The sequence below is a fragment of the Syngnathoides biaculeatus genome, chromosome 22, assembly GCF_019802595.1.
Source record: "Syngnathoides biaculeatus isolate LvHL_M chromosome 22, ASM1980259v1, whole genome shotgun sequence".
NCBI classification, from domain to species: Eukaryota; Metazoa; Chordata; class Actinopteri; order Syngnathiformes; family Syngnathidae; genus Syngnathoides; species Syngnathoides biaculeatus.
Genome location: NC_084661.1, coordinates 12270559 through 12297097, shown reverse-complemented (window position 1 = coordinate 12297097; position 26539 = coordinate 12270559). Strand labels below are relative to the sequence as shown.

Sequence of the window (26539 nt, the reverse complement as noted above, 5' to 3'; positions counted from 1 at the left end):
CATTGTCCCTGAGACAGACATATTTGATGTCATTCATTCTCCAATAGAGTACAGTACTTCAAAAGCTTTACATATCTCATCTGTACAAAAAAAACTTTAAATGGATACGTGTGACAAGTGAAGCCTATCCACTTATTATATCTCATATAAACTGGATGTACAAATTTGGGGACAAACTTTAAAAAACTTAATAGAACACAGACCATTTTGCATTTTTATTTAATTTTTTGTTATAATTTTATTCCCCACTTTTATATACAAACAGAGAAAGAAATAAGAAAAGAAAAGAGAAAAAAGGGAGGAAGAAAGAAGAAAAAAAAATTACATTCATTAACAGTGGGATAATAATATCTCATATAAAGTGGATGTCCAAATTTGGGGGGAAACAGGGTAACAAAACTTAATAGAACACAGACCATTTAAAAAAATATATTTTTGGGCATTTTTATTTTTTTGTAATAATTTTATTCCACACTTTTATATACAAGCAGATAAAGAAATAAGAAAAGAAAAGAGAAAAAAGGGAGGAAGAAAGAAGGAAAAATACAATTAATTTACATTCATTAACAGTGGGATAATAATACCTTTATAAATGACAGAATAGGAGGAATTATCTGATCTAGTAGGTCATCCTCAACCAAGTTCAGACCCGTAAGTGAGCAAAGAAATGAACATTAAAAGGAAAACAATAACAATAATCATAGTAGTCAAATTTAAAAAAAAAAAGTAGAAAAACTATACCACCTCGAAGCACTTTACAACAAATGTTCCAAAAACTATGTACAATGATTTGGATATTTGCTTCAAGTAAAAAAAATTTTAGGTTTCAAATATTCTTGGTATTGGAACCCTTGGGTGATATCTATTAAGACAACAAGACAAGATGCCATACTTATGAGTTTAAAAAAATATATATACATATTTCTGCACTGCTCAACATGCTAAGAAAAAGGAAAGATAATAATTCTAATGACAACAACAAAAAAATACCATTAATTTTAATGAGTAGAGCCTATGCAACCCATTTGAATTTGTTTTAAGCTTTCCGAGAGGGTAATTAACTGAAATAATGTGGTTGGAAATGAGAAATGAGCTCACCTCTCATCTTCAAACATTTCCTCACATGTATTTGGACTTTTATTTTGTTGTATATCACAAAAACCTGGCACATGAGCAGGGGTGTGCAGACTTTTGATTTCTCGCGAATGGTCTGTCGCAGAAAGGCTGATGCTGATCTATGTAGGTTAACAACAACATAATTCTACATATCCCAGAATCTGATATTTATAAACTATTTTAATTTGGATGACAGTGAGACTTGTGCAGCGCAGCCAGACGACCACGATGGCATCGGTGTACGTACGCGACTTGGAGTTTGCCGACGATTGCAAGGCATTTGTGGCGAAACGCCACGATTGTGCATATGTACGCGTGTGTGAGGGCAGACAGATGGGTCTAAAGCCAGTAAGCCTCCAGGGCCGAGCTTATGGAGGTTTATGCTTGTCAAATCTTTCCTCTCCCACACGTCGCGTGACATCACTGCGTGCGCTGCTTCATTGCGGAGTGCAAAACACACACACACACACACACAAAAATAATATGGATTTGGATCCTGTTGAAGCATTCCTTGAACATCTTCAGTGGCCGCAAAGTTTTGACCTCTTTCGGAACACTGTCAAAAAAAAATATTTTCTTCATTGTTTCTTCATTGGCGCCACAGCTTCACCTCAATCGACTCATCCCAGCAGGCACAAGACGTGGATTCAACGTTGAATTAACGTCGTTTTAGGTCACGACGTCGAACAACCTAAATTCAACGTAAATTCGACCACACATATATGCACGCACACTCGCATCCTTGGAAAAAAAGGGAAAAAAAATAGCAGGTGATGAGTTCAAGTGCCGGCAGGTTGTACTCACCCCTCGCCTTCTCGGTGGGGAACCGCGGCGGCGATGTCGATGCAGCGTTCGGCCTCATCCCGGTTCACCGCCATGACGGTGGACCTCGGTGTGTTAGAGAAATACATCATACGGATGCTCAAGTCTTCTGCTTGCTTTATTGGTTTTTATTATTTTTTTTAATCACCCTAGAATAGTATCGAGGTGGATACTGCAATGGGTTAGCGCCGTAAACCGAAGGCACACTTATAGTGTGATTGAGTAAAATTTCCACTAGAGGAAGACAAATCACTCTTTTAAAAAAATGTAGGTCAAGGATTACTGCATCATACTCATATTTTTTTTTTCACAAATTGATGTGCTCTAACAAGTAACTGCAACTTATAATTCACAACAAGCATTTGATCCAACAAACAGCCAATAAATATCCCGATTGAATTAGGTTTGCCATTTACACAGCCCTCTTCATTGTGCTGTTGACATTTTTGCACCATCCCAGCGGGCACCAGACGTGGATTATACGTGGAAACAACGTTCAGGTCCAACGTCGAAAATTCGTTGTTTCAACATTGTATTTGTCAATTGCGACGACGTCACAATCTAACCTAGAATCAACGTTGTCTTCTCACGCTGAAACGACATTGCTTTTACATTATATTCGTAAATTGCATCGACGTGACAATCCAACATAAAATCAATGCGGGGTCAGCAACATGATGCCGTGGGCTCCTGGTCACCCAAGTTTAAGTTGATCAGGTATGTTGCAATTATGCGACAGCAAGACATAAGAGACTGTATGGACACAGCAGTACCGCATTTTGGGCTAGGCGGTGTGCTAATGCTGACATGCCGTTTTTTAGGCAAACTTATTGTGACACGACGGTAAAGCTTTTGAAACTCGCTTAACATAGCAGTAAACCGTAGCGTTGGCTGGAGATGCTATCTCTCCTTTTTAAAAAGTAAAACTTTTTGATGACGTTTCAACTTTAAATAGTACCAACAACGAATTTATGAATGAACACAGCCAGTCGTTCTGTTCTCATTCTCTGAAATAAATCCGTATTTACGCAATTAACAATGTAATTTTCCACCCCTTATAACAAATAACTTAATACAGATAGTAGGAGGGTAAATTAGTCAACTAAATGTAGTATTTATAGTCTGCTAAAAAATTTAGCGTAAGTTTGAGTCGCTTTGCTAATTTTGGTCCTCGCGAAGACCCGGACTAGAGCTTCACGCATGCGCATTTTCTTTCGCGTCGCTCTGTCAGCAGTCAGTAAACATGGCCGTCGTTGGTCTCCGACGGTGGGCTCAGGCTCTTTCGAAGGGAAGACGGTCCGGCATTTCGCCTTTTCTTTCCGGGTCCAGGGCCGGTGAGTTTACCCGTTCTTATTATTATTCGTTATTAGATGAATGCATTCAAGTACACGCCTTTTTTGGGCTGTGTTTGGAGGCCTAAATTGAAGTAACCTTGACATGCTAACTTTAAATAGCCATTCGATTAGCGTCCTCTGTGGATGTGCCGTAATTCATTTTCTCTTCTGTGCATTGTATTTCATTTTTATTTCTTCAGCGTCTGGCCCTTTGAAGAGTGAGCTGCCTGGCTCGTACCCCAGTACTCCTGAGCAGAAAGCTGCTGCTGCAAAGAAATACAACTTGAGAGTGGAGGACTACGAACCTTATGCAGACAAAGGAGAGGGGTACGGTTCGATTATTGTAAAAAAAATAATAACAATAATAATTTGAGTTTAATGGATTTAAACGCCTCCCCGCACTAGTAAGGATAAGAGCTACGGAAAATGAATGAACAATTTAAACTGATATAAGTCTTAATGAGGCTCAGTGTATTGTTATTTGTACTTGAAGTGGAAGCATTTTCACATGAGCTTTTGCTTAATGTACACTTCATTTTGTCATAAAACTAAAATGGCTGCTCTTTGTCATTTGTGTTCTTTGCAGCTACGGCGATTATCCTAAACTCCCAGACCGATCTCAGCACGAGAGGGACCCCTGGTACCAATGGGACCACCGTGACCTGAGGAGAAACTGGGGAGAGCCGGTAAAAAATAAAATAATTGATGAGGACTGACATTTTGTTCCTCCACATGGAGGTTGTGTAAAACGTTAATTTTTCTCTCTGCTTTTTCAAACACCCCCCCCCCCCACCCCCAGCTGCACTGGGATTTTGACATGTACATAAGGAACCGCGTGGATACATCTCCCACCCCATTGTCCTGGAGCACCATGTGTAAACAGCTGTTTGGGTTCATCGGGTTCATGTTGTTTATGTTCTACCTTGGGGAGAAATTCCCGAGTTACCAGCCTGTTGTAAGTACTGACCACGGCATTCATAGACAATACATCAAATGTATTCTTTTGTCAGGAACCAAAAAGTGAAAATTATGAAGGAGTACAAGGGCAAAGAACGACAATCTTCTAAATTGTAAATTTACAATTATTTTATGACAAATCTAATAATGTTGAAATATTGTGAAAGAAAATAAGTCGTATGAGTAGTCTTTTTAAGAGATTTAAATCCCAATTTTATTACATGGTATTATAAGTGACATCTTTTTAATTTTAGTTCACACTTTTATGAAAAAGTTAATTGTAATCCCAAAATTAAAACCCAGACATTATACAGATTGATCCAACACAAGAAAATACCTTTCAGGATGCCATTTCCAACTTCATTTCTATATTAAAATCTTTTTCTGTTTTGTATGTAACATTCAAATTTTTTGGAGATGGTAAAATGTGGGTTTTTGCAAGCTATTAGACCAAATCATCCAAATAATACTAAAATAGTGTACTCTGTGTAATCTAAATCTATGTACAGTGTATATAGCTACATAATTAGTGAAATACATGAAGTTTTCTAGTTCAAATTCATTTATCTGCACCTGCACTATCACAATGAAAACAGCAATATGATCGATTTTAATAAAATTGTTTCTTAAACAGCCAGGTCATGGTAATTTGCAAATCTTAAAACAAGGCATTTGGCCTTTTTTGTTATTGATGAATTTGCTGTGTTTTTCCTGTCTACACACCCAAAAAATGAAAAAAAAAAATACTTGGACAACTGCTACTAGGCTAATAATAAGTGAAGTTTTGTAATTTTCCAAGTATGTGTGTGACTCCTTCACACTTGTTTTTTTAATTACACATGCAATTTTCTTTTCATTCCAGGCACCCAAACAGTACCCCTACAACAACCTGTACTTGGAGAAGGGGGGAGATCCTGAAAAACAGCCCGAGGAAGTCAAGAATTATGAAATCTAAATGTTAACGTCCCATTCTACATGTATATACGTTTCTCTTAAGAATAAAAACTTCAACCTAAATGGATGTATAATCATGTCATTTTCAGCATGCTGTTCATTGGACGAGGACATTTGTGTCTTCAGCCATGGGCTGGTTGGCTATTGTAGCCCACCGTTAAATTCTGTAGCGGCTCGCTGTGTGGAGTACATAAATTCTCACTTGCTTACATTGTTCTACATTGGGTGGCAAGGCAAGAGAAGAATTTTGTTCAAATTCCTCACGTCCTTGTTTTCCAGAATTAACACACACAAAAGATTATCCCCCCTGGGCTAATTGTCAAGGTCAGCTTTGTACAGAATGCTGTTGTTTTGGGTCTGAAAGGTCCACGCCAGACACCGTGTGCAAATGCATGTACCAGAAACTGCCATTTCTTGCGGGATGCAGGGCTCCCAACGTAGTGAAAATCTTAATTTTGCATATCATCTAGCAGCGTTGTTAAATTAAAAAAAAAAAAGTTATAAATGTTGACTTGTTTGCATCTCCAGTATTTAGTTCCAATGGTGGATTGTTTTTACCATGGTAAAAAAACAAACTAAAGAAATGTTACAGTGCCCCTGGTAGCCTTCGAATTAAGTTTGGACACCCTTGTATTAATAAGCTTTAATATAAGCACATTTTGGTTACCGCAGTTTGCAAACTGATCCATTTCGGCCACCATAGCTGAGTGACAACACGACAACTCGGGTTGGACTCCGGCGGCGGCTCATTTATTAGCACGGCTGTGGCTAGCATCAGATTCGTGGTTGTGGGCAGCCCGGCCGGGATATAGGCTGTTGTAAGTGACTGTCGCATTAATTATTAATGTCTCCTGTTTGCTGTGTTTCCAGTTTTTATGACATACGTTATTTATTCCTCACGCGAAGTGGAACAACAAGGGTGTTGGCTGCTTCGCTTTGCTTGTCATGAACCGCATACTCCGCTCAGGTTTTGCGTGGAATTACGCATGCAAGCGGGGAGCACAGCTTGTAGCAAACGTATCTCTTACAATGTTTAATATTTTGGGGTATTTTCTTTTGTAATCGTGAAAATGTAGATCGCTTACTCCAGAAAATGTCGGAAATGAGCAGCTACGAACAAATGCTAACTGCTAGCTTGGATTTACTTTGACTTGTTTTATGACCTGCGCGGCGAGGCGACTGCATTTTGCATTCAGTGACAAGACATAGACATTCGCTCCCTAGCACTATTTCTGGTTTGCTTGTCATATTTTGTGGCTATTAACACGACTCGCCAGTTCGTCCGCATTTAAAATGAATTAGACTGAGCTGTCAAGCATGCGTCTTTCTAATCGTTAATTGTAGCAAACTGGTAGAGTTCAACATGTGTTCAGATTAATGCGGTTATCCATAATAGGGTTTAATAACCATACAAATAACTCCTTTTGTTTTGATTAACTATTTTAAAGAAATTAAGGTCCAATTATATATATAAACGTGTGTGTGTTTATGCATGTATGCATGTGTGTACACACACACACACACACACACACACACATATATATATATATATATATATAGTCTGAACTGTTTTTTTTTTTTTGTTGCTGTTTGTTTTTTATTAATATAGATATATGGAGCACTTCGTCTCTGTGAGCAGTGTCATATAAATAAAATTTACTTATTATAGAGTGATACTGTAATTTTTTTTTCCCAGGGCTGATACTGATATAAGCTGATAAGTATTTTTGGGAATATGTTCATTCAATTTTTTTTCCAAATCTTAAACTGTCAACATCATTTTTTTTTTCATGCTAGGAAGTAGTGCAGTGATTTTTCCAGCCTTACCAGCATGTCTTGTAAAGTTAAATGGAAACATAAATGAGTAGATCCCCAGTGTTGTACTATTAAGTTTTCCAAAATGTCAATAGAACTGAAAAGTTAGCCTTTCAGTTAGCTCTGTTAATTTCAAACAAAAAGTGCAGTCTTTTTTTTTCAGGGTCAGCAGCATCTTTCTTATAGTTTACTGAAATGCTGAACACTTGTCTGAAATATGACCATTTTTAAATTGAGTCCTTATCAGCCGTTATATTAAAAAAAGGTAGAGGCTGTTATGTGTGAAAATGCTGAATATCAGCAACAATAATCGTCTCAGCTGATAATTGGTCCATCTGAAGTTTTTTTTTTTTTTTTTTTTTTTTTTAAACTGCGCAGGTGTTCAAAGATAAAGAAGGATGAGGTTGAAGGAGATCCAGAGGACTGCCCAGCAGGCATGGAGTCCGGCCAGACACCATCCCATCTGCCTAGCTTTAGGTACTAAACTCTCCAAAAATAAGCGATGGCTATTTATCTTTTATTGACTGCGCACACTGTGTTTTCACTTCAACAGGTACGTCAGCGCAGCAGCTTGACGCCTCGTTCAACACCACGGCAGCCCTGGAGCTGTTTGAACTGGATTTTGCCGACCCCTCTCTTGACATGAAGCTCAAAGGGTCTCTGTGCACCACCCACAGGTATACTGGAATGATGGTACACGATCATTTCTGGAGAAATATAGCTCAAAATTTCAAGAAACTTTGATTTACTGTATGACTCTCCACAGGTTGCACAGTCTGGTGTGGGTAAATTTCGGAATGGGTGAGCATGCTACAGGAGGAAGGCTGGTAGCCGGCAGTGAGAACGGCGCATTAACCGTTTATAACCCAGAGGCCATCGTTAACGCCAGTGCCGAGGCTGTGGTGGGACAGTGCGACAAGCACACGGGGCCCGTCCGAGCACTGGACTTCAACCCTTTCCAGGTGGGTTTTCCGACAAAATACAGTGACACATCTTTCACCCCCCAAAATTTGTTTTTAAAATTACATGATGTGAATAATTTTCCACTTGTTTTCCCTCAGAGCAATCTCCTAGCATCCGGGGCGAATGATTCTGAGATTTATATTTGGGATCTGAACAACTTCAGCAGTCCGATGACACCAGGGGCAAAAACGCAGGTGAAAAGTCTGTTTAAATAATTTGAAACTTGTGAAAGTAAAATATTATTATTTTTATGTTTTGAAATGAATGGTTGCCTTTTTTTATCGTATCTTAAACCTTATCTTTACTGATTCCACCTGTTGCAACGGAAGCCAGTATTTGAGGATATTTAATATTTCCAGGGTTGAAAATTGTCTGCGGAATTCCGAGTTTTTTCAGCTGAAATTGTCATTTTTTTTTTTTTTTTTAAACGTGTAAATCCGTTGATGAGGCTGTGCTCAAGAGCGGTTGCCAGCATCTATCGGCAACGCTTGTCGTGAAATTAGTCACAGCTGTGATAGCGAATAATGGCATTGCTATCTGTTCGCATTAAATTTGGTGTTTAGAATAACGACAACATTCCGATTTCCGGCAGCATTTTGGCGGTATTTCATCGGTATTGGTATTTTCACTCGGATGTTAATATTTCATAGGGAAGCATTCTGTCTACTACGGCATAGTTATACGTAACTTATAGACATGTACGTATATGTTATCGAGCGGTCTGCACGTTTGCCAGTATGGCGAAAGTCTCGGCGTGAAAAGATGGAGATCGTGCCTGGGAAATTGATTAAAAACCATGGGGTAAAAAAACTTTCAGATGGGCAGTCCATGAAAATCAAAGTTAAATTGGATGTAAATTTCTCAAATATTATGTAATTGACAACTGTTAATATGATTAGGCCTATCTGTAGCACTGGCTCTGTAGATCACCCATTTTTACCGCTCACTTTTATATTTCATGATCTCTTGCTCTCTCTCTCTTCTTTCAACACATTACTAGTGTACTTATTTCTGAAGTATAATTTACAAGTGCAGTAGCCTCTTTTATATAAATTTCACTGCCTACATTTTTATGTTTTGAAGTTTGGCAAAGTTATTTTTGGTTGTTTGGACTCATATTTCAAGTTTTCAAAATGTTATGATTGCCCTGTATTTACACTGTTAAAAGTAACCAGAGGTTACCATTTAACAGTGTGTTTTATTAAAAAAAAATTCTCCGCCCACGAAGGCAGACGTTTTGAGTGTTTTTCCAAATTGGTCATTCTCGTCCCTGCATTTGGGATCGCATTCTGCTAAATATGTACTGTGCTAACAGGTAGCCTGTGCGCACATTCCCTGTTCTTCTCTTTCCAGCCTGCCGAGGACATCAGTGTGGTGTCGTGGAACCGGCAGGTGCAGCACATCCTGGCCTCGGCCAACCCCAGCGGCAAAGCCGTCGTGTGGGACCTGAGGAAGAACGAGCCCATCATCAAGATCAGCGACCACAGCAACCGGGTTTGTGTGCCCCCTCCCTCCAAGAGGCAAAGACTCAAAGGACAGCTGGCAGTAAAACAACAGATAGTTTGGAAGTTTGTCTCCTATGTCCAGATGCACTGTTCTGGGATGGTGTGGCACCCCGAAGTGGCCACTCAACTGGTGCTGGCCTCCGAGGACGACCGACTCCCCGTCATCCAGATGTGGGACCTCCGTTTTGCCACCTCTCCTCTGAAAGTCCTTGAGAATCACACACGGTCAGGCTCCAGCTTTTGATCTTTGAAATCTCGAAAGACTGACCGTGTCATTGTTTTTGGTTTGCTAAAGGGGGATTCTGTCCATCTCTTGGAGCCAGGCTGATTCTGAGCTCCTATTGAGCAGCGCTAAGGACAACCGCATCCTCTGCTGGAATCCGAACACTGGAGAGGTGGGTGAAATTAAATTAGCCTGCTTCGTTAATGAAGACACGCACAACAGCAAATGTTTCTTTGTCATTGCCAGGTCATCTATGAGCTCCCCACGACAAACCAGTGGTGTTTCGACATCCAGTGGTGTCCCAGAAATCCCGCTCTGCTCTCCGCCGCCTCGTTTGACGGCCGAATTACCGTTTACTCCGTGATGGGAGGGAGCTTGAAGGCTCAGCAGCAAAGTACCGCTGATAAGGTAAGAGTGGCCGTCTTAGAAAGTTTGCCATGTGATTTGTTTTTAATCCACTCGGTTGTGCATAAACAAAGGGATTATCATTGAGAAGGGGACATATTATGGAATATTAAGATTTTACATGCAAGTATACAGATAGGTAGGTTTCTAGAATGCCTGGCTATTTCCTTAAATGTGTTTGTATAACCTTGGTGTTCTGAATTTTTGCCTTTGGGAAATTGAAATGTAACATGTGACAACCTAATCTTTCCCCTACACATGGCAGCTTGGCTGGGTGAACTCCGCCCATTTCCAAATGAGATTCAGATTACACGGTAGCAAGTTTAAGACAAAAGTTAAACAGAGGAGTTGAAGGATTTATAAAAGGATCCGCTACACTAATTTTCGAGTGTAATTGGATGTGCTTGTGATGAAGTCCCGCCTCGCCAAATGAAAATGCAATCCATGCCTTTATGATCCATCCATCCGTTTCCTTTGCCGCTTATCCTCACGAGGGTCACAAGGAGTGCTGGAGCCGATCCTAGCTGTCAACGGGCAGGAGGGCGGAATACACCTTGAACTGGTCGCCAGCCAATCGCAGAGCACATGGAGACAAACAGCCGCACAACTCACAATCACACTTAGGGGCAATTTAGGGTGTCCAATTAATGTTGCATGCTTTTGGGATGTGGGAGGAAATTGGAGTGCCCGGAGAAAACCCACGCAGGCACGGGGAGAACATGCACACTCCACACAGGCGGGATCGGGATCGAACCAGGGTTCTCAGAACTGTGAGGCCAGTTCTTTTACCAGCAGATCCACCGTGGCGCCATCTTTTGAACTGGTCTTTATGAATGCTTGCTCTCCCCCCCCCCCCCCCCCCCCCCCCCCCCACTCCTGTTAGCTCCTCATCTCGTCCCACATCCCTAGCCCCCCATCCCACCCCCCATTGTCATGGTAATAAAAGGTGATATTTTTCCTTTTGCTCTCCAGTACAAGGTTCGTTGTGAGCAGTGGCAAATTTACATGAGACAACTAGCTAATTTAAGACTCCCTTGAAAATGCTAATGTAATACACTTTTATTAGGGATCCTTAAGTTGTTCAACATCTTAACACTTTTTAATTTTTTTTTTTAATAACAGATATCATCCTCATTTGATACAATGGATCCCTTCGGTACAGGGCAGGTGCTCCCTCCCTTGCAGGTTCCTCAGCCTACAGCCCAGGACACCGTCGTTCCACCATTAAAGAAGCCGCCTAAGTGGGTGCGCAGGCCAGTGGGGGCCTCCTTCGCCGTAAGTGGGGAAACTTTTCAAGTGGGAGTTTGCATACGTGTCGTCGTCGTCACACCTGATAACGACGTCTGTTCTACTTCAGTTCGGCGGCAAGCTGATCACATTTGAGAATCCCAAAGGGACGCTTATGCAGAGCCCCCAGCCTGTCCCCAGGCAGGTGTTTGTGAGCCAGGTCACAACGGAGACGGAGTTCCTGCAGCGCTCCAGGGAGCTGCAGGTGGCGCTACAGTCGGGTTCCTTCAACAACTACTGCCAGGCCAAGATCCAGAGTGCAAAGTCGGAGGCCGAGCAGGATATATGGAAGTTCCTGCTGGTAGGGAGCAAATATCCTTGTCTTGCGGAGACACCACATCACGCACAAGTTACCATCTGAAGCTAATTTATTGCTTTTGTGGGGGATCAACAGGTGAATTTTGAAGATGAGGCTCGCATTAAATTCCTTCGACTTTTGGGTTTCAGTAAAGATGAATTGGAGAAAAAGGTATTCCTCTTTTAAACCAAAGGCAGAGGTGGTTATGTCTATTATGAGTGATATTGTAATATACTGTGCATGTGCAAATTATTCACCTATTCTACTTTTTGTTAACTTTGTCTTTTTCTATAATAGATTAAATGTTCGTTGTTCCAAAATGCAGTACGCAACACCCTCTAGAGCTCACTTTTTGCTTTAATATCAAATGATGTCTTGAACATTTTTTTTTTTTTATGTATTTGTAAAACTTTTTACGTTTTGAAGAAATACCACATCTAAGCAATTTACAAAAAACAGTAAACAGTAGTAAACATCCAGACTTCCTCTGAATCCAACAGATTTCTAAATGTCTTGGGAAGAATTTTCAACCCAATGGTCACGCTGTGGATGCTGAGGACCTGGCGAAAAAGATGCTGCAGCTCTCCACTGAGGTCTGTGATTCATTCCATAGGGCGCAGTGGAACCTTCACAAATTTGGAACAATTAGGACTTAAAGCCAAATATTCTGGAATTATAATTCTACCTGTTTATGTATTCGTTATTTCTGTTTTTTTCCCTCAGCGATCTGAAGAAACAGACGGCAGGACGTCCGGCTCTGTATCACCCCCGGACTTTTTCAACCAGAATCCAAAAGAAATCCCCAACTTCCAGATCCCCGTTTCCTGCGGTAAACGCTAGCAAATCTTGTCACTGCTACAAATAAGCGTCACATGGCTGATGAGAAATGTTCTTCTCTATTAGATACGGACGGTTTGATAAGCCAGGCCCTGCTTGTGGGCAACTTTCAGGGTGCCGTCGATTTATGTCTGAGCGACGGCCGGTACGCCGAAGCCATCCTGCTGTCCATCAGTGGCGGAGAGGATCTGCTCAAGAAGACCCAGCAGAAGTACCTCAGCAAACAGAAAAACAGCGTTTCAATGGTAAGCCATTGAATGTGTTCTGGTTGTGCCCTGAAAGAGAGACGACAGAGTTTGGGTTTTTTTTGTTTTGTTTTGTGGGGGAACTGAAATGCCTTTTAATTTAGGTCTCTGTAGTAGTTCTAACCGTATTCTCTTACTGTCCTACAGAAATGAGTTGAAGCGATTTCATGATTTAGGAAGTGAAAGCAGGTTATAATGAAACAAGTAGCTCAATATGAGGAAATTTTGGTATGGTTAACTTCTTCTTCTAGAGCAGGGGTGCTCAATGCGTCGATCATGATCGACTGGTCGATCGCAAGGCAGTCTTGATCGATCATGGTACGGCGTGCCCCCAAAAATAAATAAATAAATAAGACATCAGCCAATGTTCCCTCTAAACTGCGCACGTGTGCAATTGTGCACCGCTGATGCAGTCTCTTTGCAGATATTCTGCGTTGCGTGCAAAACAACACAAAAAATCCAATGCAAATTGAAATTATAACTTTTTTGCAATGTGATTCGATGAGTGAGGGATGACTGGTTGTTATATCCAATGGCACAATTCACATACGTATGTAAGCCAATGGTTTTTCTTAGGCAGCACATGGAACTTTCTGTAACAATGACCACTACTCCGCCACACTTTTCCTAGTTTACCTTACACCCGCCCCCCATCCCTGCTCTTAAAGACGTACACTCATAATTACAAATGTTACTTATGCACCCCATCAATGTCTTTTATAAAGACAGCGTCCACCACCGCTGCTTTAGTTAGCAACACAGTCTGGACAACGTAGAGCAAACGCGAGCTAGACATGCTGCTTATGTTTACTTTTGATATTAATGGAGAAAGTAAAAAAAATAAATGCTGTTGTTTTAAGATGCAATGAGTTTCGGAGTATGTGAATGATCGAAGAAAAGGTGGTTTTTTTCAGTAGCTCGCAAGAGGCTGGCTGCTTGAAACGTAGACCTTGGGGTAAAAAAGTCTGGACACCCCTGTTCTAGAGAAGAATAGAGCAGTTTCAATATGGTGTAGAAATGTTTTCCTTGCAGTTTATGAATGTCCCCTGTAATGTAATGCTCAGGCAGCTGAAACCGTTACTGGATATTTGGATTTATTGATTTTTTTTTTTTTTTTTTTTTCATGTGACATTTTTGTTTGGTGGTGTGTCATGATATCTTTGTAATCTAAAATATGTGCTTTGGCTCAGTAAAGGTTGGGAAATGTGGAAAAAAAAATTGGGAAAAAATAAAAAAGAAATTCTAAATGCAAATGTCTAAATGAAACTTTTTTTTTTTTTTTTTTTATAGCTTATATCATCAGTGGTAACTCAGAACTGGAGGGACATCGTGCAAAGCTGTGAGCTGGACAACTGGAAAGAAGCACTCGCCGCCCTCCTGACCTACGCCCACCCTGAAGAATTTGCACAGCTGTGCGGTAAGCTGACTCAAGTTTTGGGGAAAACAGCGATTGAGCTTGAGACTTTTATTTCATGGCGTACGTCTTGCTAGATACCCTGGGAGGTCGTTTGGAAAGGGGGGGGACGGAGAAACGCTGCCTTCAGGCGTGCCTGTGTTACATCTGCTCCGGAAACATCGAGAGGCTGGTGGAGTGCTGGGCCTTGCACAGGGACTGCTCCTCTCCTCTCGGCTTGGAGGTATAAAAAAAATCCAAAGGCAAAACAAAGTTTGTTCATGGCTTTAAAGAGTAGTAATATAATTTATGTTCCCCTACTCCTTAAAACACTCAAAAAACATTTTCTGAAATTATTTGATCAATATACTTTCACTACCTCCAGTCAAGTCTTTCCGAGCATGTAGAGGAAAATGTTACAAATGTTACATAGATGTTTTTAATGAATTCATGAATGGATGTTTTTTTTAATGTTTATGTTTTTTAATAAGTAAAGGAGCAAGCAAATTTTTATTACATTCCTTGGAAATGTTATTTAAAATCAATTTCTAATAGACAATGATTTAATTTCTTGTATAATTTGTTTGGCTGGAACAATTTGCTTGAAACCAGGATAAAACTAAATGTATTGTCTTTAACTTTTGATTTGCTTATAACTACAAAAAATGTCTTTGTAGTTTTTTCATAAAGTTCCTTCTGTTGTATCCATATCATCTTTCAAATATGATCTTTTATATTTTTTTCTTACTGTCTCTTAAAAATGATTCCCTGTCAATCAAATGTATTATCATTGTTTTAACCTCTGTGCATGTTCTGTTACCTTCTTACATTGACTTCTGATAGTTTGATAATCTATTTATTTAGTTCAATACCTGAACTAGAGTTGAGTAAGTTGTATTTTTGTGCATGTTCTTTTTTTTTTTTTTTTCAGGATCTGGTGGAAAAAGTCATGATGCTTCGCAAGTCCATCGAGCGGCTCCGCAACAGCGAGGTGGCGGTGCAGAGTCCCGTCCTGGCCGAGAAGCTGACGTGCTACGCCGGAATCCTGGCTGCAGAGGGCAGCCTGGCCACCGCCATCGCTTACCTGCCAGACAATTCTGACCAAGTGCGGCTTCGTCCTCCGCAGCGAGAAAATGTTGACGTTATTCATCATTTTATTTGCGTTGTCTCCGCAGCCCGGGATCACCATGCTGAGAAACAGACTGTTCCATGCTCAGGGAGAGGCTGCCAGCCAGCAGCAGCCTCCAAGCGCGCCCAAGCCCAATGCTGCTTCTCACGCACCTACACAGAAAGCACATATCATGGTACGAAATTACCATTATGTTAATTTTTGATAAATTGTGAAATTAACAAAAACAGAAACTTTATAGAGGGGTGGCTCAAAAAAAGCACAATGCACCCTCAACCTGCTGCCTTTTGTTTTCTTAGTTATTTTATATTTATGTTGCATCAAGCGGCCTTGCCCAGCACGGATTCACACTTATTCATGCTTTTGCGTTGATTTTAAATCTCTAATCACATCGTGTGAGTGATTCCATTTGCGACATTACTCTTCACTTAAAGATGTTTTTGTAATGTAGAACATGCAACATCCACATAGGTCCAAATTGAACTCAGAACATGTGTGAGCTGAATGCCACTCCTGTTGTAGATGATTTTTTTTTTTCTTTCTATTAGATAAAATGCGATTTCAAGTTTGTTTGTCTCCCACCTTCCTTCCCCCCAAACAAAGGATCAGTATCAGACCTCTCTCCCTCATCATCATCCGCAGCAGCAGCAGCAGCAGCAGCAGCCGCCGCCGCCGCCTAATATGCCGACATCAGTACTATTCCAGCCTCAAGTTCCTCTGAGTAACACTGGCCAGGGGCCGCCTGCCTCGTCTCACGGGCTGCCACCCCCCTCTATGAGGCCTCCTTACCCGCAGCATCCAGCTTCGGCTCCAGGTATGTCTTTAAATTGATTCATCTGTCAGTTTTGGGTCCTATTTTAATGATTTGTGTCTTCAAGGTTTTGCTCCACATCAGCCATTCCAACCGTCCCCCATGGGCGGACCCTCAGCCTTCTCCCCTCCAGGCCCCTCCATGCCAGCCGCCAACTTGTCAGGACCGCCGCTGCAGCACTCGTCATCTTGCCCCGGGGGCCTCCCCCACATGCCCAGCCCCGGCGTGCCAATGACGGGCTTCATGCCTTCTACGTCCTTGCCGTCAGGCCCCGTGCCCGCCAGCTCCCAGCCCGGAGCCCCCGTTCCCATGTACCCCGGGGGTCACCACAGCCAGGGATCTATGCCCCCAATGGCAACCGGTCCCTATGCTCCTCTTGGATCGGGTTACCCGCAAGGGGGCCCCGGAGCTCCTGCTTCAAAGCCCTTCGCAGCTTCAACTGTAGCTCCTCCTCCGGCAGGTCGGTGCCACATCACTCGTTTCACCTCCCATATTTCTCTAATCTCATGTCCACTCACATAATAATACACATCATTAGTTATGGTTATGTCACACTCAGCTGTCCTCCTCATGTGACTTGCAGGATTCTTTCCTTGGCTGAATACCCAGTCTGACCCTCAAGGTGACAGTGTTAGCAATGCATTTTGGGATAAGGACTTTAAGTGAAACCAGAAAAATAGAAACACGTCTGACAAATTCACTATAATTAACTCGTTTGTCTTAACTGTGGCATTGGATTGTATGCTCTATTTTTCTGGACATGTATTATATGCTTGACGCTTAATGCTTTCGCTGTCGGAATATGATAATATGGAAAATAAGGTGTCAGTAGACATGGCATCGGCAAGATTGCTGTTGATTATCAAGCCGTCGCACAAACAGTTCTTGCCAGTTTGTTTCTTAATTGTTTGCGTATTTTTATGTATTTAACTGACTGCTCTTGAACTCAACATCCCACTATCGTTGTTGTCTCTGTTTTAGCGTCCCAAGAAGGGTGGAATGACCCACCAGCAGTACGAGGTGGACCCAGGAAGAAGAAGGTATAATTGTGTCTAAAAAGCTACATTTTTCACAAAAATCCCACCACCACATTACCGCGTGTTAGCTGGAACTGACAATAGGATATTTGCCTTTAACAAAAAACCCAGTGAAGAACATTTGAACTGTTCCATGTACAAAACAGATTCCTGAAAACTACACTCCACCCGCCCCTATCACTGCTCCCGTGATGGGTTTCCCAGTGGAGGCCCCTCAGCTGCACAATAATGCCCAGGTGCCCCCCGGAGCCCCCCAGGAGCCCAGCATGCAGGTCAGCCTCTGATGAAGTGTACCGTGCGGCGTATCACAAGCCAACGTGCGGTTTTCCACCCCAACCTTGCTTTTTGTCTCCACCTTCAGCTCCTCCAGCAGCTTCCAGCAGAGCGGGTAGAGCAGAAGGAGATCCCGGCTGAGCATATTGTCCTGAAATCCACCTTCGATAGTCTGGTGCAACGCTGCCAACTTGCAGCAGGAGACCCAGTAAGTCTACCAAACTATTCACGAAAAGTTTTTCCTGACCTTCATTGTATGCTTTCACACAGTACTGTCCTAAAATAAATCAATGTACAGGATTATAGCCCATGGCTTCTGCGAGCAACATTATGGTGTCTATGGTGTAGAAAGAGTACCACAGATGCAATATTTTTGCCATGAGGATGCTAGTGGAAAAGTACAGAGAAGGTCAGAAGGAGCTACATTGCATAAATATGTTGATAAATAAATGTGAGAAATATGTTAGAATAGTACAGGACACGTATGAGGGCAGCAGAACAGCGGTGAGATGTGCCGTAGGTGTGTCAGAAAAATTTAAGGTGGAGGATGGAGTGCATCAGGGATCCGCGCTGAGCCCCTTCCTGTTTGCGATAGTAATGGATAGGCTTAACGGGACAAGCTGAAAGAAGAAGAAGATAGCCCATGGCTAATTGTCCTGGAATACAAAAAGAAAAATCATTGACGACTAAAAAAAAAAAAAAAAAAAAAAAAACAAAAAAAAAAAAAACGCAACAAATGGGCAGATTTCAAGTGCATTATGAAATGTCACAATATCCGATGTGTGATGGCAGTGGATTAGCCAGACAATAGAGAACTAAGTCTCAATTAAACCCACAACACATGGACAGCATTCGAGTTCAATGTGACATGACTCAAAGCGCAATGTGTGATGACAGTCGATCAGGCAGACAGTAGTTAAACAGTCATAATAAAACCACAAACAAATTGGCAGAGATCAAGTGCGTTGTGAAATGACTTCAGTCCAATGTGCGATGACGGGATGTTAGGCAGACAGCAGTTCGGGCAGGGTTTTTGGCTACTTTTTACTTCATTGCAGCTTAAAATTAAGAAGCAAGTTCAAAATAGTAAAACTCTTTAACAGCTTTCCACCTTACGACCGTGACAGCAGGATCTGGAACAGATTTTTTTGAGAAGTACACGCAAAGGGGTTTTTTGACGTTTAAATGCAGATGTGAGTTCTCGAGCCATTCACACACGCGACCCATAACATCTGCAAATTATTTAGCAGCCGGAAATGTTTCTTAGGTATGCGCAGACGAGGCAGCAGCATCTGTTTGTTGGTGGACAGCACGCTTGCCAGGTCATTCATGTAAAAGCTTGAACAACAGGAGCCCTAGGATTGAACCTTGTGACACTCCCAGGTCGTTGTTACATGTCATGGATTAAAACCATGTGGTGGATTTAATGAGTAAGGACTTGAGTTCAGAAGATGTACGGGTCGCTCTGCAACTGATTAACTTTATCAAAGGAAGTGTACAAATTGGTCTGTCGTTGCGCATCACTGTCGTCATGGAGTTTTTCCCAAGTGACTGAAAAAAAACCAAACGTCTGCATTCGTGGTATTAATATCTGTTAGAGGAATGAACGTTTCGAGGATTGTTTAAAAAAAAATTCAGTGAGATGGTGGCGGAATGAATGAAAAATCAAAGTGCATCAAGGTTTGAATTGAATTTCAATTCTTTTCTCGGCAGCAAACCAAAAGGAAGCTCGATGACGCCGCCAAGCGTTTGGGATGCCTCTACGACAAGCTGAGGGAGCAGTCGGTAAGGAAACGTTCGGTGTCCGGGGAGTGTTGCCCGCATCGGCGCATTTGCAAAAAAACGGCTTCGCGCTAAGAATTGAAATGTCGCCAATCGTGGATTTGATTGGTTTAACGTCCGCAGCAAGTGCAATGAGGGCATAGCAATGGAGGTTTATTTTCGGAGCGGCGCCATTAACTCGTTTGACTAGAAAACAAAGGCTAACAAAGATTTAAGTGTGGTGTGTGAACATTTTATTCAATATAATGACAAAATGTGCTATGCTGTTAATCCCTCTCAACAAAGAAACAATAATTAAAAATATGGCTCAGCTGGTAAAGCGTTGGCCTCACAGTTCTGAGGACCCGGGTTCGATCCCGCCCCCACCTGTGTGCTTGTGCATGTTCTCCCTGTGGCATGGGTTTTCTCCGGGCACTCCGGTTTCCTCCCACACCACAAAAACATGCAACGTTGATCGGGCACACTAAATTGCCCCGAGGTGTGATTGTGAGTGCGGTTGTTTTTCTCCATGTGCCCTGCGATTGGCTGGCAACGGGATCAGGGTGTACCCCGCCTCCTGCCCGTTGACAGCCGGGATAGGCTCCGGCACTCACCGTGACCCTCGTGAGGATAAGCGGCAAAAGAAAATGGATGGATGAATGTTTTTGAGAATTGTAAAAGGCACAAAGATGATGGGTGTCCAAATTTCTCCCATTTTTTTTTTTTTTTTATTTACTCACCTGTAGATGAGTGTACCCTTTCCTGGACAAATGATTTTTGGGAAATTGTATTAAATAAAGCAAAGCAAATTTATTTGTATAGCGCATTTCATACACAAGCTAACTCAGTGTGCCTTACGTGATTAAAGGCATTTGAAAACAAAGAGATAAAACATTGAAAATGGGATTAAAAACAATAAAAATGACAAAAAAATATTAAAAAAATAATAATAGTTTTTTTTTTCACAATACAAAATTGATCAATTTATCATACCTACGTGACAATAATTACTATTTTTCCTTTTGCCAGAATTGTGGTCCCATCTTGTGGCATATTTTAGCATTACAGGATAAAATAGGTATTTTTAGTGTGTAAAAACAGGAAAAAAAATGTGAATTTGTAGTTATCAAAGCGGATATAACCAGGGGACACTAGAAAGTACTAATTGTGAAATATTTAATGTTCCATGAGATTATTTGAATGTAAAATGTGTGGCTTGGCTCAATACACTAAAGGTGTTTGTTCGTCGTATCCGTGTGGCTGCTATTTAATGAAATTACAGCGTCAAAATGACCATAATGAATATCAATGACGAGACGATTTGGGTGATTAATCTTCAACTGGCGGATTTGTCGGGCATAACCCCCCCCCCCCACCACCACCACCATCATCATCATCATCGTCATCATCATCCTCCTCTTCTTCTTCCTGTGCCGTTAATGCGCGGGACCGCTGATGTTGTTGTTGTTGTTGTTGTTGTGCGTCGGCGACCCCCCCCCCCCAGCTCTCGCCCAACATCCTGAACGGACTGCACGAGATCGGCCGCTGCGTGGCGAACCAGCAGTACCAGCGCGGCCTGGAGGTCCACACGCTGGTGGTGAGCAGCAGCAACTTCAGCGAGATCTCCGCCTTCATGCCCATCCTCAAAGTCGTCATGACCATCGCCAACAAGCTCGGCGTCTAAAGCCGCACGCCTGCGCCTCAAGTCTTCATCGATCATATTTATTTCCTTTTCTTATGTGAGCAGATTCTGGTCTTCACCTCTTTTTTTTTCCCTTAACGCCCTAAGAGATGGGTCGGATGAATGTATCCTGAAAGCGCAACACTCGATGTACAAAGTGAAACATTTGTGTGCATAAGCGCGCTTTTGCAGTGGACGGATTTGTTTTATAGTGAATCGACAAAGCCGGGCAAAGTGGGACGCGTTTGATATGATAAAAACAAAAATGGTGCGAGAGATTCTGTAACGGCAGTCCGTGGAGCATTTCATGAATTTGTGCCATCTTTTCCAGAACGTTATTTCGCAGCGTGAACGATACCCCCCCGGCCCCGTTTCTCTCCTTTTCTTTTAAACGTTCGTACAGTAGATGGCATCGTTGGAAATGTAAATTCGGATGGGATTTGTTTGCGTGTTCGTGGAAGCAGAAGGCAGTAAAGTGCCTCCGTGTGCGTGCTCATTTTTTGTTGCACAAATGTTTATACAACACAATCCGTGTTGCTTATTTAACTCATGTAAGATTTTTTTTCCTCCCCCCACTTTTCAAATAAAATGTACCTTCAGTTTCAAGGCTCTGTGTTAGTCTGGACTAAACTAGATTTTATGTCATCATTATTCATGATGAAAAGCATCGTTTTTGTCAAAATGCTGCAGTGCGATACTCCACAAAATCACTTGAAAATTAAAGATTATATGGAAATTGCATTTTAGTACATAGGGTTAGGATATATATATATATAAAGCAAACCAATTTGTATAGCGCATTTCAAACACAAGGTAACTCAATGTGCTTTACATGATTAAAGCTGTTTGCAAACAAATTTAAAATGGCATAAAAACAAAAGTCAAAATATTTTAAAAAAGAAAAGTATACATTATACAGTGGATATATTCTAAAAAGCATAAGGAAAAAAAACATATATATATATATATATATATATATATATATATGCATAGTGGATCAGCTGGTAAAGTGTTGCCCTCACCATTCTGAGGACTGGGTTCAATCCCGGCCCTGCATGCGTTTCCACGTTCTCCCCGTACCTGCGTGGGTATTCTCCTGGTACTCCGATTATCTCCCACATCCCAAAAAACATGCAACATTAATTGGACACGCTAAATTGCCCCTGAGTGTGATTGGCTGTTTGTCTCTACGTTGCCCCGCGATTGGCCGGCAACCAGTTCAGGGCGTCGTCTCCCCCCCTCCCCGCCTCCTGCCCGTTGACAGCTGGGATGGGCTCCGGCACTCCCGGCGACCCTCGTGAGGATATGCGGCAAAAGAAAGTGGATGGATGGATATTATGACTATACTAAAAATGTAGCAAATTGTGGACTGAAAGTTAAAAATAAAATAAAATCCAGTCAGTGTAAATTTTTATTTAGTATACAGGTTTGCATTGTAAGTTGTATTGCATGAACTGTAAATAGCTATTTTGCACTCATGAAATGTAGTCTTCATCCTCTGACCATTTTTTTTTTTTTTTTTTTGCTAAATACAGTACTTTATCCACTCACTTTTCCCACATTCTTCGAAGGAACCTCAACGCCCCACCTGCCGGACGACAGCCGTCTTACGTAAGTCTTTGCGCCCTTCACGCATGACGACACACAGGTGCCCCGCCGCCATTGGCGGGGGCGAGTCAGCAGCTCGTCGCTGATTGGTCGTTGCCGGTCAGACGCTGCGACCCGACTCCTTTTTTTTTTTTTTTTTTTTTTTTTTTTTTGTAGGTGTGTGCGTGTTTGTTTGGTGGCTGGAGGGTGGCTGAACTTTAGTAACCTCCAGTCACGCAGGCGTGGTCACGGCGGTGGGTTACTATTCCTAAATATCACGCCACACACAGCAGATGTCTGAGTCATGAGTCTCTCCCGTCTCTGTCTGCGAGCACTCTGATGTGAGCCCTGAAGGGGTCATCAGATTCAAGTTATAAAAAAAAAAAAAAAAGTGAAACTAGGATAGTGAGTTATTTTTTCATTTCCTGTTTGCGTTCTATAATTTTCACTTGTGCACCTTCTCCAGTCTTCATCCGATCACATTATCAAGAGTTATGTCATACTTGGCATTGTTTTTCCTTCGATTTTGGTGTATTTCAATGTGTTCCTGTCCCCCCGATTGCACAAACGACTTGGCCCGTCTGTTATAGTTTAAAAATCAATACATGAGTCCTTGATCACAAGTGTGTCCACCCCGAGTCTGATGATAAAAAAATAGGATACAAGGACGTTATTCATTCATTTATCATGGTTGGCAATATGGCAATAATGTAATAATGTGTGCCCTCCCCCAAGCACGTTGGCCTCCCTCGCGGTCCTTCTCTGCCCTCCCTGTGCAAAACCAACAGTCCCAGTCTCAGACTTCCTTCGCTGGCACGGAAACTGTACCTTTAAATAGTCAGGATATATTGCAATATTAATTGGACACTGTAAATTGCCCCTAGGTGGGATTGTGAGTGCACCCGTTTGTCTCTATTTGCCCTTCGATTGGCCGGCAACCAGTTCAGGGTGTACCCCCGCCTCCTGCCCGTTGACAGCTGGGTTAGGCTCCAGCACTCCCCGTGACCCTCGTGAGGATAAGCGGTGAAGAAAATGGATGGATGGACATATTACATGATAATGTAGTGGTACACACACCTGGCTTTGGTGTGGGCAGCGCGTGGGATCGATTCCCGCTCAGTGACAGTGTCGATATCTGCCCTGCGATTGACTGGGGACCAGTTCACGGCGTCGTCCACCTTTTGCTCGAAGCTAGCTGGGATAGGCGCCATCTTTCCCGCAACCCTTGTGAGGATAAGCAACTTGACTGATGACATTTAGTGCCCTGCGATTGGCTGGCAACCAGTTCAGGGTGTACCCCGCCTCCTGCCCGTTGACAGCTGAGATAGGCTCCAGTACTCCCTTTGACCCTCGTGAGGATAAATGGCTAAGAAAATGGATGGATGGATTGATTAACTCAGGACAGCGCACCTTTTGTTTGAATCCAGGCACCTTTCAAGTGAGGAAAAGTATTGGAACGTGACCAATGGACGTTTTTAGATCGATTGCTTCAACGTTAGTTCTTGTTTTGGGCTTCGGGTTTCACCTGTGAAAACTGCATTTCCTGTTAAGCAAACACGGAAACCAGAAAAAAGGGAAACCGCAGACGTACTGAGCAACTCCACGACCATCGGTGTCAACAGTAGATGATGACAGAAACGTTGTGAAAACTGTGAAGAAACACCCGGAGGCAACAGTCACCGGCATATCGGTCAACCTCCACGGGCCAAGGGTGACGCCATCGCAAACCAGTTTGAAGAACTATACGACGGGCCGCCCCACAAGATGCCATCAAAAAGACCCGACTGCAGTTGGCAAAGAAGCAGAGAAAATTAGCCACAAAGTTTTATGGATTAATGAGACCGAGATTAACCTCTGGCAAAGTACTGGAAAGGCCAAAGTATGGAGAAAGAAAGGATCCACTCATGATCCAAAACACACAAGCTCATCTGTGAAGCCTGGTGGGGGTGATGTCATGGCTAGGGCTTGACTGGCTGCTTTTGGAACGAGTCCACGAGTCTTTACTGGTGAATGAATCATGAAGTCTACAAAACCATTCTCTCTGGAAAATTACAGAAAAATGCATCAAAACCCCCTGACCCAAAACACGACAAAGGACTTCATCTGCCGGGGGGAGTGGAAGGTCTGACACTGGCCAAGTCATTCACCAGACCTTAACCCGAGAGAGCATGCACTCTACATCCCGAAGGAGAGGCTGAAGGTAGAAACCCACCAGGAACAAATAACTGAAAGAGGCCGCGGTAAAGCCCGGGATGATCATTTCGAATGAAGTATGCAACAGTGTGGTGAGTTCACCGAGTGCAGTTTATGAAAGTATGAGTTATGACTTTATTCCAACACTTTTGCTCAGTTGAAAAGCGGGCGGCTTTGAACAAGAGGTGCTGTGTCCCGAGTTTTGCAACACACCTGCATGTGAATACCGTGAGATAAAACTTGAATTGTTAACTTCCATCCACCCATCCATCCATTTTCTTTCCCACTTATCCTCACGAGGGTCGCAAAAGTGCTGGAGCCTATCCCAGCTGTCAACGGGCAGGTGGTTGGCTACACCCTGAACTGGTTGCTAGCCAATCGCAGGGCACGCCGAGACAAACAGCCACAGTCACGATCACACCTATGGCCAATTGAGAGTGTCCAATTAATGTTGCATGTTTTTTGGGATGTGGGAGGAAAACCGGAGTGCCCGGAGAAAACCCACACAGGCACGGGGAGGTCCGCGATTGAACCCGGGACCTCAGAACTGCGAGGCCAACGCTTTCCAGTTTATCCACTGTGCCGCCAATCTGCAAATTTTGTGAGTTCTTACTAGCTTCACTGGCAATGGGAAATGCCATAGACAGGCTAACAAATACCATTTTATAATCAATGTTCCCCAAAATTCCCAATGGGCACACAGACACAAACAAGAATGACAAAAGTATTGAAAATATTGTGAACTTTTATTTCCGTACTGAGCAGTTTGACAAAACAATTCAAAACTTGCAACATTTTCGCGATCCCTCCTGTCACTTTAGTAGCGACGATAATTCGGGGTACTGCTTACACGGTGGGGTGGGGGTGGGGGGGCAACGCTAACAGGTTGGCACATTCATTGGGAGAGAGGTCTGTGGCAAAATTTTTGGGTCCCCCCCCCCCCGTGTGAAGTGCTACCTTTAATTTCAAAACTCGGTAAACGTGGACATCCGTCTCATTTTATTTACGAAGTATTTGTCGGGACAGATCAGGTGACCATCAGGAATGGATGCAAGTCATAAGGCATTTGGTAGTTTCCTGACTTCTTGAAAGGTTTTGGGGTGAGGGGGGGGGGGCGAACTCAGGTGCTCTAATTCCAGATAGAAATTACCAAACGGGTTTTCGAAGGCCAGCATTCCCGATCGGAGGCGATGCCATTTTAGCCGGTACCAAAAAGAACACAACAATAAATATATAAATACGATCGCAGAGGCGTTCTGTAAAACCCGACGCTCGAAAAGGGGTGGGGGGGGGGCGTTTCGAGGTTTACGTCGCCCGCCGACAACACGTACGGTGTAATGTATCATCATCCTCATCATGCACGGATGAGCGCGCGGTGACGTTGACCCGGCTGCTACATCGACTGGTGGAGATGTTGCATAAAATGTCGCGAGAGAGGAAGCGAAGCCACGGACGCCAAAAAAACAAGATAAAACGTCCACAAAGCGCACTAAACGGAAAACAAAAAATATTGGCACGAGATCGACGGCTTTATCGTTAAATCTCACGACAAAAGGAACCATTTTCTACGCATTTGGTTTGGCTGTCACCAGACGACCGATCGGGACGTCGTTTTTGTGACTAAACGACGCTAACGTCCTTTTCGCACGGAATCATCAACTAGAATAATATAAACAAGTGGCTACATGAGCGACCTTTTGAATACACGGCAAAGAATTATTATTATTTTGTTTTTTTTCCAAATGAACTCACTTCAGATCCGAAACACTTCCGCCAAAGACCTAAGCCCAACTGAATGTTAGAAGGCTGAGAGCTTAGCTAAAACGTGTTTAGTTTTGTTGTTTTTTTTCAAAAATCGCCTTCACAAATTCTAGTTACAGTTATGAAAAACCACAAAAACAAGCAAAAAAAAA

At 42.5% G+C, this 26539-nt stretch overlaps 2 protein-coding genes across 6 annotated transcripts; both read left to right on the top strand.

Moving 5' to 3' along the window:
- Nucleotides 1-2419: 2419 nt before the first annotated feature.
- Nucleotides 2420-5250, top strand: ndufb8 (NADH:ubiquinone oxidoreductase subunit B8). Of its 4 annotated transcripts, none has more exons than XM_061810272.1 (6): nt 2420-2438; nt 3173-3272; nt 3473-3599; nt 3859-3958; nt 4072-4227; nt 5092-5250. In XM_061810272.1, the coding sequence occupies exons 2-6, from the start codon at nt 3182-3184 to the stop codon at nt 5182-5184; spliced, it is 567 nt and encodes a 188-aa protein (XP_061666256.1). In that variant the 5' UTR covers nt 2420-2438; nt 3173-3181; the 3' UTR covers nt 5185-5250. The 4 variants fall into 4 exon arrangements, with proteins under 4 accessions (XP_061666256.1, XP_061666254.1, XP_061666252.1 ...); XM_061810270.1 differs by lacking the exon at nt 2420-2438 and adding an exon at nt 2500-2655 and having other exon boundaries at nt 3170-3272; XM_061810268.1 differs by lacking the exon at nt 2420-2438 and adding an exon at nt 2707-2781 and having other exon boundaries at nt 3170-3272.
- Nucleotides 5251-5848: 598 nt separating this feature from the next.
- Nucleotides 5849-21452, top strand: sec31b (SEC31 homolog B, COPII coat complex component). Of its 2 annotated transcripts, XM_061810266.1 has the most exons (27): nt 5849-6001; nt 7377-7475; nt 7552-7675; nt 7765-7960; nt 8060-8155; nt 9315-9455; nt 9549-9691; nt 9762-9861; nt 9936-10097; nt 11217-11369; nt 11452-11682; nt 11776-11850; nt 12180-12272; nt 12403-12508; nt 12583-12761; nt 14052-14178; nt 14253-14398; nt 15086-15259; nt 15330-15458; nt 15887-16097; nt 16162-16554; nt 16678-16716; nt 17076-17134; nt 17278-17403; nt 17493-17612; nt 19118-19189; nt 20670-21452. In XM_061810266.1, exons 2-27 carry the CDS (start codon nt 7397-7399, stop codon nt 20847-20849), a joined length of 3654 nt encoding a protein of 1217 aa, XP_061666250.1. In that variant the 5' UTR covers nt 5849-6001; nt 7377-7396; the 3' UTR covers nt 20850-21452. The 2 variants fall into 2 exon arrangements, with proteins under 2 accessions (XP_061666250.1, XP_061666251.1); XM_061810267.1 differs by lacking the exon at nt 16678-16716.
- Nucleotides 21453-26539: the final 5087 nt, after the last annotated feature.